General features: G+C 39.3%; 1 protein-coding gene and 1 long non-coding RNA gene across 13 annotated transcripts in view; one reads left to right on the top strand and one right to left on the bottom strand.

The window, feature by feature from the left end:
• The window catches only part of LOC108266468 (uncharacterized), a 33,182-nt gene that overhangs the window by 10,340 nt on the left and 8,847 nt on the right, over positions 1 to 13,995 (top strand). For 2 of the 3 annotated variants that reach the window (XR_001812893.3, XR_008396589.1), the window contains exons 3-4: positions 1,439 to 1,598; positions 3,742 to 4,765. This is a non-coding gene — a long non-coding RNA (uncharacterized LOC108266468). Of the gene's footprint in view, positions 1 to 1,438; positions 1,599 to 3,741; positions 4,766 to 13,995 lie in introns of those variants that run through there. The other variant, XR_006982648.2, reaches the window with a different exon arrangement.
• tanc1b (tetratricopeptide repeat, ankyrin repeat and coiled-coil containing 1b) overlaps positions 6,828 to 13,995 on the bottom strand; it is a 161,375-nt gene continuing 154,207 nt past the window's right edge. For all 10 annotated transcript variants that reach the window (XM_017469834.3, XM_017469836.3, XM_047155964.2 and 7 more), the window contains 5 exons: positions 13,521 to 13,653; positions 11,506 to 11,597; positions 10,542 to 10,688; positions 9,631 to 9,731; positions 6,828 to 9,458 (listed from right to left, as the gene is read on the bottom strand). In XM_017469834.3, the coding sequence (XP_017325323.1) occupies positions 8,102 to 9,458; positions 9,631 to 9,731; positions 10,542 to 10,688; positions 11,506 to 11,597; positions 13,521 to 13,653 (1,830 nt within the window). In that variant the 3' untranslated portion in view covers positions 6,828 to 8,101. The remainder of the gene's footprint in view (positions 9,459 to 9,630; positions 9,732 to 10,541; positions 10,689 to 11,505; positions 11,598 to 13,520; positions 13,654 to 13,995) is intronic.

Here is a 13,995-nt window from a genome sequence, read left to right as displayed (position 1 = left end):
CGTACACAGCCACTCAGAACCCCTCAGGCTTAGACAAATAAACATTTTACTGAGTTTGTGCCAGTGCAGACCGAAAACAGCTCAGCCTAAAGAGCTTTACTGAACAGAAGAGCAGACTTTCATACTAACATGCAATGAATATGTACTGTATACTGGAGTAAAAACAATTTATTTTTAACGTCACCCCTTTTAATTCCTATTTTGTGTTAAAACTAAAATATGTGATGTGATGTTGAGCTATGGTGAAGATGAAGAGGGTGAATTAATGCATTTAACACTCCGTGAGCAGTTCTGATCTGTAGATCAGATAGAGCGGGTTGTCCACTAATCGTAGGGTTGGCGGTTCGATTCCCGGCCTGACTCCACATGCTGAAGTGTCCTTGGGCAAGAAACTGAACCCCAAGTTGTTCTTGATAGCAAGCTAGTGCCTTGCATGGCAGCTCTGCTAGAATTGGGGTGTGTGTGTGTGTGAATGAGACACAGTGTAAAGCGCTTTGGAACCAATAAAGTTAAAAAAGTGTTCTACAAGTAATTTTTTAATACGTTTATTAATATTTCCTTATACGACCTACTAAGTAAGGAATAAAACATTTGCATGTTGTTGGAAAATAATGAGCAGTGCAGTGACATAACATCACAGCCCAAAGAGTTTTATTGCTCTTCTACCCAGTCATTTGCGAATGTTAACAATTTGTTTGTTTGTTATTGAGTGACAAATGCTAATTTTTCCCCCCATTTATAATTTACATTTAACGTTGATGGGACATCTACAAAACAAGTTATATAATAATGTTTTAATATTATATATAATAATATTTTTTAAAATGTCCCATCGCTTTCCCCTTAAGCGAATAAGACAGAAGTAATGCGGCTTGTTGTGTTCTTTAGAAACGGCAAAACGTTAACGTCCTCTGTCCTGAAGACCTTCACAATGTGGAAAAAATTATAGAACTGGCTTTAGTTACAAAGTGCTGACACTGGAGACTCCTTCCAGAAAATATGTTCATTATAGGTTTAAATTATCCAGTGTGAAGCGTCTCTGTGAAAGAGTTACTACAGAATTGATAACCTATCCGAGCGAGTGCATTCATATAATCCTGTGAATTTTCTTGCAGCCAGAACTATTGTCAGAGCTGCTGTTAACGAAAATGAATAAACCCCTTCTGACTAGTCAGATGTGATGATGTTGTATTTTGCTCTTGCGTGTATGTGAAAGTTCTGTAGTGAAAGTGGAGTCTAGGATAAACTCCAAGTCAGACAGAGACACAGAAAAGAGGAAGAAAGATGAACGGGTAGAGAGAAAATACGAGGCCTGGTTGTTACTGAGATCTACAGTCACTCATGACTGAGACAGACTGAGACACAGAGTGACTGACTGAAGCAAAGGCAAACACGAGCCTACTCTCAAGTAATCCCGCACATTATTCTCCTTTTATAGGCATGGCTCTGACAAGGACAGGACAGCGCTGATGAGAAAGTCAAACTGGAAGAGTAAGAATGAAGGAGAGATTTACAGGAGAGTGAAATGTTATTAAGGATTTCCTGTGAAGAAGCTCCTGACCTCTAAGGACCAAGGAGGAGAGATGAGATGTGGCAAGGTAATGTTTTTGTATTGAGAAGAGCAGGAAGTTCTGAATATTGAAGATGTTTTAAAAAGCACTTTCTGTTTGGAGAAAAATGGAGCCACGGGTACAGCAAAAGGGATTGGATGCACTTATTTAAAAAAAAAAAACAACACGCTCTCGGAATACCAAGAAAACATAATCGCTGGAATGTAATTTGACAAAAATATTCCTAGAAATATAATGGCTGAAAAACATTCTTCAGCACCCCAACATAATACAGGGTTATTTCTGCTGCTTCTAATACATAACCTAAATTCCTTCATGAATACGCCAATCTCTCCACATCACATGGTAGAGATCGCAGCTACTCTACAATACTGCCTGATTTCTGTTTAACACTCAGAAGCCTCAGCTGGCTGAAGCTCACCAAGGCTAAAGGCAGTTTACTGGCAGCTTTTAGATTGTGTGCTGTAGCTAGAAATGGGATCTAGTGTATTCACAAAAGCTAATTGAGGCTTCGACTGTAATTTACCATCAAATAATCTAACAGATGTGAGAGGAAATGAAATGTTTTTTCCCCCGCTGTACCTTAGACACATCATGAGTTCTGTGCATATGAGCAAACAAACTCTGTGAACTGAAAACTATACAATAGAGAAAAATTCTCTTCAAAGAATTACACTTAAGCACAATTATGAGAGCTTATACCACACGCTTTTAATACTCGATTCTGATTGGCTGACAGATGTTCTACGATGTGCTGTTATTTTTCAGTTAATGCACAGCTACAGTAGTTCCAGGCTGGTCTTGACCGCATTACAGTTCCATATCGCTTCGCCGAGTTAACCGAATTAACGGAAAAGTTCATGTCTGTCACAGCACTCAGAGCTAACAGCAAACAAAATGACAGACGATTTGGATTTTTCAGAAATAAGTAAGGAACAGTTGACGACTGGCCGTTTAATTATTAGAAAGATAAGACGCAGCTTTATTACCACCTCTGGTGTGTGTTCATTTTCTAATAATTCAACGGACCGGAGTCAATTATTCTGAAATATGGGGCGGCTGTGGCTCAGGTGGTAGAGCGGGTTGTCCACTAATCGTAAGGTTGGAGGTTCGATTCCCGGCCCACGTGAATCCAAATGCAGAAGTGTCCTTGGGCAAGACACTGGACCCCAAGTCACTCCTGATGGCAAGCTAGTGCCTTTTTACTGTTATTCTCTTTTCAATTGTTTTAAAGTACCCTCAGTAATATAGTCTTGCATCTGTCTGGATTCTGCCAGGAACCTATAACAAGAGCTTAAAAGCTTGGACCGCTGTTAGGAAAAGAAAAAAAAAAAGGAATAAAATGCACATTTCAGGAGAGAAATACTTGTCACTGTGGTAGCCTCAAGAGTGTGCTTTATTTATTTATTTATTTATTTTTATTTGGTAAAATGAATGTAGTGTATTTTTAAACATGGTTGAACCTTAAGGAACTATTAGAGCTTTGGGAACATTTGCATTGTTTCTACCTCAGCGGAGCATTAATATATCTTCATACCTGTATATTATATCTGCATTGTAGCGATTACCTGCTTTGCTGCATGCCATGTTATTTTCTGGGTTCATAACTGAGTTATTACACATTATAATAGAGTTTTAAAACTACTCTCCCTGTACCTGATTGCTGTGGAGGGGAATCAGTACTGCTGTGTGTGGTGTCTGAAGAGTTCAGTTTGAAAATGCAATATTTAGGAACTCTGGGCTTTTCCCTCAAAGCAAACTAATCAGGCATTGTGAATGATTCTCATTCAGAGGTCCTCAGTGGAGTGAAACACATTCACAGGTTCTGTGAGTCTGTGAGGCAGAATGGATGCAGATACAGGCTTATTACATTTGTCTTCATTTATGCTGGAAATGCTACAGAGACGAGCTGTCTGTCTGCCTCGCCATGAAATTTAAGAAGCTTGATTTGAAGTGATGCAGTGTTTTATTAACAGATAAGACTGCAGAGGCGATGAAGCACTTCTTTACAAGATTCATTTCTGTTCATGCATAAGTCAGACAGTTATTATTTGTTATTTTTTTCTGCTTATAGACATCGCTGTGTTTTTCATAATGCGAAATACATTTTTCAAACTGACAGCTTTGTGATTAAAATGAAATCATATCGTTTGCTTGGCTTTGCCTGTAGATTTACTGAGACTACAAGCTAGCTAAGTACTCTCTGATTGGTGCTGATGTCCCAGAGGAGTTCCTGTGTGCAGGACGTCAACAGTTCATTATGGCTGCAGGTTAGTGGGTGCTGGTGTTAATTTGCTCATGTCCCTGAACACTTCTGGCCCCTGTGTGTGGGATCACCCCCATCTAATTAGTTTTATGAAACAAAGGTGCCGATTCATTTATTCTTTATTAACATTTCTAAACAGTATTAATAAAAGCATATCTAAGTGCATGTTAAAACATCCGAGTGAAGAATTCTCCTTTGGTCGAAACCAGGTGTCATGTAAATATGAATAAATTCTGATGTTTCCTGTAGCAGCCTGTTAAAGGCCAATGAATGTATAAGCTGTTAGTAAAATGAATACATAATATTGACTAAAAACTAAAATGGTACTAACAATAAAACAAAATGAAAATATGTGCGGAAAAACACTGGTGGCCAAAAAGAATGTTTCTAAAATATCTGTGCTGTTTCAGCATTTCTGCTCCTAGCATGACTCCAAGTACCGAACTTCACAAATACATCATAGTAAGAGAGAAGAGACAGCTAAATGACCCTTCCATTCTTTTCTGCTAGGTTGTGCTCATTTTGCTTTTATACTAAAAGCCATCTATTTGTAGTGCAGATCTTCAACTCTAAACAAAATACTTTTGAAAGCAGATCACACTCTGTTCTTTATACATTTGTGCTCTTAGTGTAGAACATTTCTGACTCTGATGCACGGCACTCAGCAAGAATCACAGACTTTTTCGGTGCTTGTGAAGCTGTTGTATTCTCTAAATCGATGCTTACTTCTATGAGCGAGAGGGAAGTGAGAGAACTGGAATGATTGACAGTGTTGATCCAGCTGTGATAAACTTCCTGCTCTGCAGCCTCACTATTACGTCCCACACAACTAACTAAATGGCATCGGGGTTCTGTAGAGCTACTCACTGATTGCAACTGTGTTCTCTGTAAATCCCCCCAGTGTTAGGGAATTTCCCCAGTGTGGGATCAATAAAGTTTATTTTATCTTTAGGATGTTTCCAGTACCGTTTATTTATTTATTTATTTTGCTAAACTGAGTCCTAGGTAAGTCCAAGTCTAATCTTTCAGGAGTTTTACTGATGTATTCTTATTGAGACAGTAATTAAAGATGAAGATTAGTCTGTAGTCTGTTTGTCCAACACTGAGTGACACTGGCATTATACGTACACCTAAAATATGAGGAGACAGCCAGTCAATAAACTCAGAGAAGAGTTGGCATTATCTGCTGAAAATTGAAAACAGTAATGTTTACCACTGTCTTTACATGTTCCATCTGCTAAGATGGGTTTAGTGTTGCACCGGAGCTGTAAGGGTAAATTACTAAGAAGTAATGGAACTATATAGGCAGTTTTACTCAAACAGACTTGCTTATGTGGTTGACGTGGTATGGTGTCATGACATCTATAAACATTGATAAAAGTGCATCATATAAAAACAGAAAAGCAGCAGCCATCATGAAAACACAATGATGTTCTTTTTCAGCAGATGGTTTCAGTGTTAATGTCACAATCACGCCATGCAACATTACTTACTCAGATATTTTGAGGCCCAAAATTTGAAGGCAAATTTGTAGATTAGAAGCTAGGTGGATGATGAGATAGTGCCAGTTTTATTTGTGCATGTGTAAATATATATAAATATATACATACTTGATAAAATAATAGAATACCAGTTGTACAAATTGGATTACTGAGCCAAACAGCAACACCCACCTTTAACCCAAAAATGGATGGGGCCCATAGTCATCTATTTTGTACTGATGGGATATAGTCTCCTCTGACAGTATTAGAACAGCAAGGGCAATTCTCCTGTATTTGTGATACACTGAAGCATTTGGGTTTGAGATCAGGATATGAATATGAAATGATAGATCAGAATTTCAGCTTTCATTTCCTGATAGTTACATCTAGTTGAGTTAAACAGCTTAGAACTTGGCACATTTGGAAGCCTACCCAATTTGTAGGTGAGCAAAAGTATATGAACAGATACTCTTTAAAGTAAATGAAAGTAAAGAACATAATATTTGGTTGCAGTATTCATTATACATGCTTGCAGTAACTGCATCACGCTGGCGACCCACTGACATCACCAAACTGTTTCATTCTTCTTTTGTGATGCTTTTTCAGGCTTTTACCGCACCTTTCAGTTGTTGTTTGTTTCCAGTCTGCTCTTCAGGAGGTGAAACTCGTGCTCAGTTGGGTTAAGGTGATTGATTTGGCCAGTCTAAACCCAAACCAAAAACTTTTTCCCAATGACACCTTAACCCCTGCTCTGGGGAGGCTGCTGGTGATGTCACTGATTTGTTTTAGGCTTTTTGTTCACAGCTCTCACACCGTTTGTCATCAACTGCTGCTGTTTTCCTTGGCTGACCTGTTTCATGTCCAGCTGTTAGGACGCCAGTTTTCAAGACAAGCTAAATTGTATTGGCCATGCGTAATGCTTGTGGTATGGCGCTGATTTATTTTCCCTCTTTTCTCCTATAGACAGCTCTCTGGTCTTCATGTTGGTTTATCCTGTTAACAACAAATGCAGTCTTCACAGGCAAAACCCAGGGCTCAAACCAAGAGTACATAGTCAGAGCTACATTTAAGGCACTTGGCAGACGCCCTTATCCAGAGCGATTTACAGAAGTGCTTTGAAGTCTCCATCAATAAATACATCCTGATACTGGTTCACTAGATCACGGAATAACAAAACCATCAGTCTAAAAACTCTCTTGGGGAGGTAATATAGTAAGAAAAGCACACAGAAATTACACTTTTCTTTCTTTTTTTAAAAATAAATAAATAAGATAAAATAAATAAATAACCACTTTAAATAATTCAGTTAGAGTAGAATCTTTAGACCTTTGAAGACTGAAGAACTATCAATTGTTTAAACAGTCAATCTAACAGGATAAACCTGGGCAACAAGAAACATCAGTCAGTCGTGTTCCAATATTAATGATCACCTGGAAAATGGGGAGGTAGTGAGTAAATGTTGCTACATTGTGCTAAATCTTATTGAACAAGAATGACAGTGGTGCAGACTGGTTGTTTATCAGTGAGATTTATTATTTCCTGTTGAATAATGGCAGTAATGCGTCTTTACAGCATGTAATTAAAGAATAATACAGTTCACATTACTGAAACATGGCAACAATTGCAAATAAAACACATACTTATTAAAATAGATTTCCTGTCCCCAAGCCTAACAGCTCTCTTTCATACTGCATTTCCTTTTTATTAAAAAATGGCGACTGTCACATGCACTTCAACCCAGGTCATCTCCATAGAGCTTCTTATTGAAATATTTTAGCAGCTGTGCAAAAATAACTATATCAAATATATTGCTTTTACAATTACCAAGCCATAGGTGCTGTAAATAAATTATCTCGGACAGCAAAACAACAAGCACATAGACGGAGAGAATCTAACTTTTAACATTATAGGGCAGATTTATATGTAGCATACAAACATGGGCCTAATTTCAATAACCTCAAAAATCTCAACTAAAAAAAAAAAGAAAAAAAAAAGTGCATAAAATAGCACAAACTTAACACGTACAGTTCTCCAATCAGTCAAATACAATGTCAGACTTTTACATAAAATAAAGGGTTTGAAAATTACAAGTATTATTTACAAAGCTAAAAGCCGTTCGTCAGATCCAGTCCTGGAGTAGAGTGTAGGGTTTCCTCAACCGGTAAGACACTTGCTTCAGCTCATAAGAGGCTTCAATCTGATTAGCTGAAAGAGGCGAGTTAGAGCATGACAAATAAACTGCTATTCTCACACAGGTTCAAAAATACACTGCACTAGTGTTTAAAGTATCTACTCATTATTGACCTCTTCTATTCTTTTTTTTTTTCAGTAATTAATCGCCACCTTTTATTCATTATGTTTCAGCACCAGTGGCATAATGTCAATAGATAAACTTATTGTGTGTACGTATTATGAGCACTTGACAGACTTGCAGTAATGGTTTGTAAAGTGCTGTGTGTGGGTTTATAAGCATCCCTTTGCAGTGGTTTGTTTCCAGTGTGGCTGATATGGTATGACAACAGCCCATTAGCACATCCTTTTGGCCTTACAGGTTATAAATTATTTATTTTTTTTTTTTCAAAAAAAAAAACCCCAAACAAAATTTTTTTTGTTAAGTACAACTTAAATATGATTTAGTTGTAAGGCCTAATACAGTGTAAAAAAAAAAGAGAAGAAGGTAATAAAAAAAATCCCTTTATTTAATGTTGAAGATGTTTGCATGTGCGAGAGAGAGATGGGAGAATAAATGAGCAATGGATTTCTGTTTGTATTATGAACGGACTTTATACGTTGGATTCAATAAAGGATCGCTTTGGTTTCATTGAAGCTACATGAATGGCAGGATTATCTCTGCTTAAGCTGGGATGTTTGGGCTTGTTGTCCGTGTAGGAATGTGCCATGGCTAGGGTTGGCTTGGGCTCTTTGTAAGAGGTGGCGGCCTGACAGAACTTGTCACTGAATGTTGTACAGTGCAGACTGCCATTGTGCAGACTTCCTAAAGCAACACCCTGAGAGGAGGCTTTAAGCTGCTCAGGGTAAGTACTGCCTGGTTTGGCAAAGGCTAGCTCACTGTTCACTCCTGCTGAGGACATGGTGTGGCTGTCTGAGTGACTCTGCCAGGCCCTGGACAATGGCTGCGGGCCCTGCTGATGGTGATGCTGCTGAAAGCGGGCCGTTTTGTCCATAATGCCCATGAAAGGTCGAGGTTTGTACTCTTGGTTGGCAGACTTGGTTTTGTCCACGCTGGTTTTGGTGCGAACGTCCGGTGCATGCATCTTGCCACTGTCTGACAGGCTGCTGCTGGACGCCAGGCTGCTGGTGGAGCTTGACACTCTCATGCTGCCTGGCTGAGATCCAGAGCCTGATCCTGCTCCCTGAACGGACTCCTTCCTCAGCTCCTGGCCCTGAGCTCCATGTCCTGCTGAAAGAGCCAGGCCCTCTAAGGAGCTCACAGAGTGAGTCAGGAGTCTCTCTGGAGCCCTGCTTGAGCTACAAGACACAAAAGCCTCAGACAGCAGGACCCCTTCACTGTCATGATGAGCTGTGGCTGAAAGAGGACACCTGTCCACTTCACTGGGGGGCGATAGAGAGCTAATGTCGATTCCTGGCCCTGCTTTCAGCAGTTGGCAGCTAGGGACTGGGCTGGAGGAGCCATGGTTCTGTGACTGGGACTTAGTACCCACTGGGCATGTGGAGCTCAGGTGCTGGTTGGTTTTGACGATCTGGGCTTGTTTAGTGGGCTGGAGAATCAGGCTCTTGTGTGTTAGAGGTTCTTGCTGCTGCTGTCGCTGGCTCTGCCTATGAGGAGGAGGAGAGTTGGACTCTGGCAGTGTCCGGTTAAATGAGTAGAAGTTTTGAGACCAGGCTTCAGTTCTTGTGTCCATCTTAGAGGACTCCTCCTCTTCATGAAGCTCCCTACTTAAGCTGTTCTCTGTTACGTCTTCCTCTTCCTCCCCCTCTTCATGCTCATGGTCAGAATCTTGGGAGACAGTGGACTGGCTCATCACTCCCTGTTTATTTTGTGCACGCTGCATTTGTTTACACTCCTCCTCTACTCGGGCCAGAAGACGGCGAATCTCGCGATTATTTGGGCAAAGCTTGGTTGCTTCATGTAGGTCAGCTAACGCAGCAGTAAACTGCCTATACACGGAAGAGACAGGAAATATCGAGATTTAAAGTGAGCAAGTAATAGGAAAACACCAAAAACCTGAATTTGCAAGAAGTGTCATCATGGTTAACTTGGGTTTCTAATTTGTCTACAGTCTAGACTGTATTTATAGCCTATAGAGAAAGTTGGCTTGTTGTACGGTACCTGCTGCTTCTCTTGGCTCGAGCTCGGGCATAGTATGCTTCATAAGACCTGGGCTTCAGCTCCAGTGCCTTTGTGGCAAATTCCTCAGCCAGGCCAAAGTCCTGCATGAAAGACAGAGCACAAGGGCTTCAAACAATGCAGTGAAGACCTTCCACATTTTGCATAGTAAAACACTTCTAAATTTGAGCTGCTTATTGCTGTGTAGTACGAAGGAAGAAAGATGCTGTGTCGTCTCAGTGAGTATATAGTAAGTATAATTATACTTAAACAAAATGTACTTCATTTACTTAACAGCTTATTGTTGATATTGAAAACACTTCATTTGCATAGAAATAATAAAAAGCAATTTTACTTGCAGAGTACAGTAATATGTGACAAAAAAACAACAACAAATATCTGAATTTTATTAGCTATGCCTTTTACATTCCAAAATAGACGCAAGCAGTAAGAGCCAGACATCTACTGATTGGTTTATATTAAAGACGAGTAAAATTTAACAGCCCAATGGAGAGACACCATTTCACACACACTTTATTCCCACGTATTTTGCTTTTAATATGCAACACATAATGGAGTTGTATTTTTATGGGTTTAGTTGTTTTCCTTCTGGTTTTGGAATTCATTTATTTATCAAAAAGTGTTTCCAGAAATTGGTCTTTGGTTTTGGCCACAAATTGTCATTTCAGTGCATCGACAGGTGTATACTCAGATTTTCATTGTCTTTGAATCAGTAAGGTTGAATAAAGTATTCCAAAAGCAGAGAGTTCTGCAGTACAATAACTATAAAATGATGTGCTTTGTGATTACACAGTACCTGTAACATCCCATCAAGCCGAGTTTGTTCTTTCAAAAATAGTAAGATTCCCAAACTCTCAGATAGGAGTACAGGCATATTTAGTACTGATGCTTACATTAGTTTTCCTACGGCAACGTGAGAGGTTGAGGAATAGAGAGACTCGCAGCTCTTTAAACGCCTTCAGCTCTTCACCAAAGCCTTCTCTGGGAAACTTCCTCAATGCATACTGATACCTCTGAGCTGCCTCCTTCATCTTCCCTCTCTGAATGAGAGAGAGAGAGAGATAGAGAGAGAGAGAGAGAGAGAGAGAGAGATAGAGAGATAGAGATAAGCAGTTGGATGAGATCAGAAAGTAAAAAAAGAGAGTGAATGGGTAGCCATGAGAGGAATACAAGGAGGAACAGAGAGAAAGAAGAAAGAGCAGTGAGATACTCATCAGTCATACAGAGCAGCTCACACACTCACCCGGCAGCAATCACTCGATCCAGAATTGTTCCCTCTCTCTCTGACACAAAACTCAATCTCTTAAATGTCACACAGAAATCAGTGTACCACACATACAGACCCTTCATCTTCTTTCCATTTTACTCCAGTCACCCTCTGTTCTTATTAAATGACTCTTATCAGGTATTTTTCTTGAACACATTTTCATGGATTAGGAGGCAAACTAGTTAATTGAAGATTTTAATAAGTGCTCAGGAGATAAGAGTAGGAGTGGAGATTTGGTGCTAAAACATCATGGTGAATTCGCTCTGTATCAGAATTCAAAAGTTCTTCAGAAGGTGTTCATGATGCAACGAAGCACCTGAGGCTTTTTCAGAGAAAAAGCCTCATTAGGTTTAACACCAACTATAAAATAAAAATAAGTTTACATGCAAGATAAATAACTTTTTCAAAGGACTTTGTAGAAAGACTAGCCAGTTAACGGAATAATAAAACTAACTCTAATGCACTAACACAGTTGTTTATTTTTTTTATGTTGTCAGACTTCTTCATATAACTGAAATAGTCGTACAGCTCCAGGCTCTCTTTGAACCTTATTTTGACCCTTGATTTGGAGTGCTCATTGTAGTCCTTACCTTGTAGAGCAGATTGCCCTCTTCCATGAGTTTCTGTAGTAGAATGATGAGGATGTCAGGCTTTGATGTGGCCATCGCCCACGCTGCATTACCTACATTACACAGGGAGGGAGAGAGAGACAGGTTGCTTACCTAAACCTCCAAACACAAAATAGAGGAAAAACTTTACTCTGTATCAGTATCACAGTGAAGTTACCTAAAGACTGTACCTGTTCGATCATAAGGAGATGTTCTGTAGCCTTATGACAGTTTTATTGAAAGCAGTTAAGAGAGAGAAAAGAGTGAAACAGGGTAAAGGTGAAATACAAGCAAAGAAATTCCTTACTTACTGCAACAAAGAGTGTCAATGGGTGATTGTAGATTTTAGGTTGAAAAATCTTACATATACGATTATATATAATCATATATATGAGGGCACAACCCAGAATTTCCAGGAATTGTCAAAAAACAAAACAAAAAACTAAGGTTATAAAACGTTTTTGGGTTTTGTCGGATCAGTGTGTTAACCCTGTTGGCATTAGTTTTCAGCAACTGAACGTGTTCAATGGGCGTTTGTCGAGTCGTTTAAAGTCTGAAAATTGTGGTATGACTTTCCAACAGTCTCTGACGTAATCTGACCTAGGCACGAACCGTTGCCATGACGATGAAGCAAGCGTCCCTGAAAACCCCTTAGAGATGAAAGGCTGTGTGCTAGGTGCTAGGCGCACACACACTTCTAAATAGACTTTTTCTATGCATTTTTTTTTTGCATGTGCGGGCTTATTGGGAAAATTTTTTTTGAAAAAAAGTTGTATTGATCATAAAACTTGCCTCAGTTGTTATGAGTGTTTGCAGGACTACCAGACTGATAAAATGCTAAAGCTTTTTGGCTATCTAACACGAGACTAGGCTAGTTTGGTGTCGCTAGCCACAACTAAGCTATCACTGCATGGGTTTAGTTGCTACAGTGCCATGCAAATACATTATCTGTCCTTATGTTCTGCTCATATCACTTTCATGTAAACTGGAACTCTCAGACATTTACACACCTTGTTTTCCTGCTCAGCATCAGGGGATGTTACTGTTTCAGTTTCAACTCCATACATCAATTATTCCCCTCACACTGACCGTGTGAGCTAAGTTTTGGCAGAATTGAGAGCTGTCAGCCAATAAGACACGAGTATCTCCTGTAAATGCTGTCTGATTAGTCTTGCTTTCTTTCACTGAAGATAGAAAATTACAACATCTACTTTTACTGACGTTCAGTTACATAGTGACAAACCACTCCAAGTGGAGAATTATTCGGGGCTAAAGAAAAACTCTCCGGGGCTACATCCCCGAATGCCCAGGCTAGGTTACGCCCCTGGACGTGGTGAAGAATGACACGTAAAAACACAAGCAATTGTAAAATTTTGACTGTAGTAAAAGGATCATCCATTTTTAAACCAGTCTTACTCTCCGTAAAAAAGTTTGTTAATGTCGGTCAGTGTGAACCGGGCTATATACTGAGGTTTGTGAGGGCGGAGTGTGTGAATGGGAGTCATAAATTTGGTATTGTAATGCTGGTATTCTGATGGAGTGTTGTAATAAATAACATGCTGTTGTTAATGGTCACTGCTGCGTGTGTGTGTGTGTGAGTGAGTGAGTGAGTGAGTAAGAGAGAGAGAGAGAGAGAGCGAAAGAGAGAATCCTATGCAATCTTTCTTACCACATTATCGAATTTGTGGAAATTTATTCATGAGCCACATATTTTTCTCAGACAACAATAAATGAGCCATTCAACATGGCATAGACAACAGAATGTAGAACTATATGCAGGCTTTATGTCCGTCAATATATTTTCCATTTATCCTTCATTTTACATCAACATGTTTATCAGACACTGGATCTGTATTTTTGAATATGTAAAATCTAAAGATATTTTGGAATACTATCTATACATTGTTTTGGGTAAGAATATTCAGAATTGTGGAAACTACAATCCAGTAGATTCTCCTCCCATGGTTGAGAGCATTTTTTTATATGTTTAAACTCACCTAGTTTGGCCCCTTTCTTGAGTAAAGTGACCACCACTGAAGTGTTTCTGCAGCCTATAGCCCGATCGAGTGGCCGCATGCCACTATAGTCCACATGCTCGATCACAGCTCCTCTCTCCACCAGATAATGTACCTACACACACACACACACACACACACACAAAACACTTAATCACAGAAATCATGGTCTTGTTAACATAGGAGCAGACTTTATCTGACCTTAATTACAAGAGAATCTGATAACCTTGGTTCACAAGTATCAAATGTCAAAAGACAACTATAAATAGCTTTCCCCTCAGTTACTGTTTACTGAGCCTCTCTCATCCTTTGAGTCTTCAGATGCCCAATTCATGTGTACCACACTTAATAATAGACCATCATTGTACTACATTGCAACAATTTTACAGTTTAGTCATAGTTTACTCACAACATTCAAGACCTGCATTTGGAATTTGGTGCTAACTAATAAAAAAAA

This window comes from Ictalurus punctatus, chromosome 6, assembly GCF_001660625.3.
Source record: "Ictalurus punctatus breed USDA103 chromosome 6, Coco_2.0, whole genome shotgun sequence".
In the NCBI taxonomy this organism is placed as follows: domain Eukaryota; kingdom Metazoa; phylum Chordata; class Actinopteri; order Siluriformes; family Ictaluridae; genus Ictalurus; species Ictalurus punctatus.
This window is presented reverse-complemented; position numbering and strand designations above follow the sequence as displayed.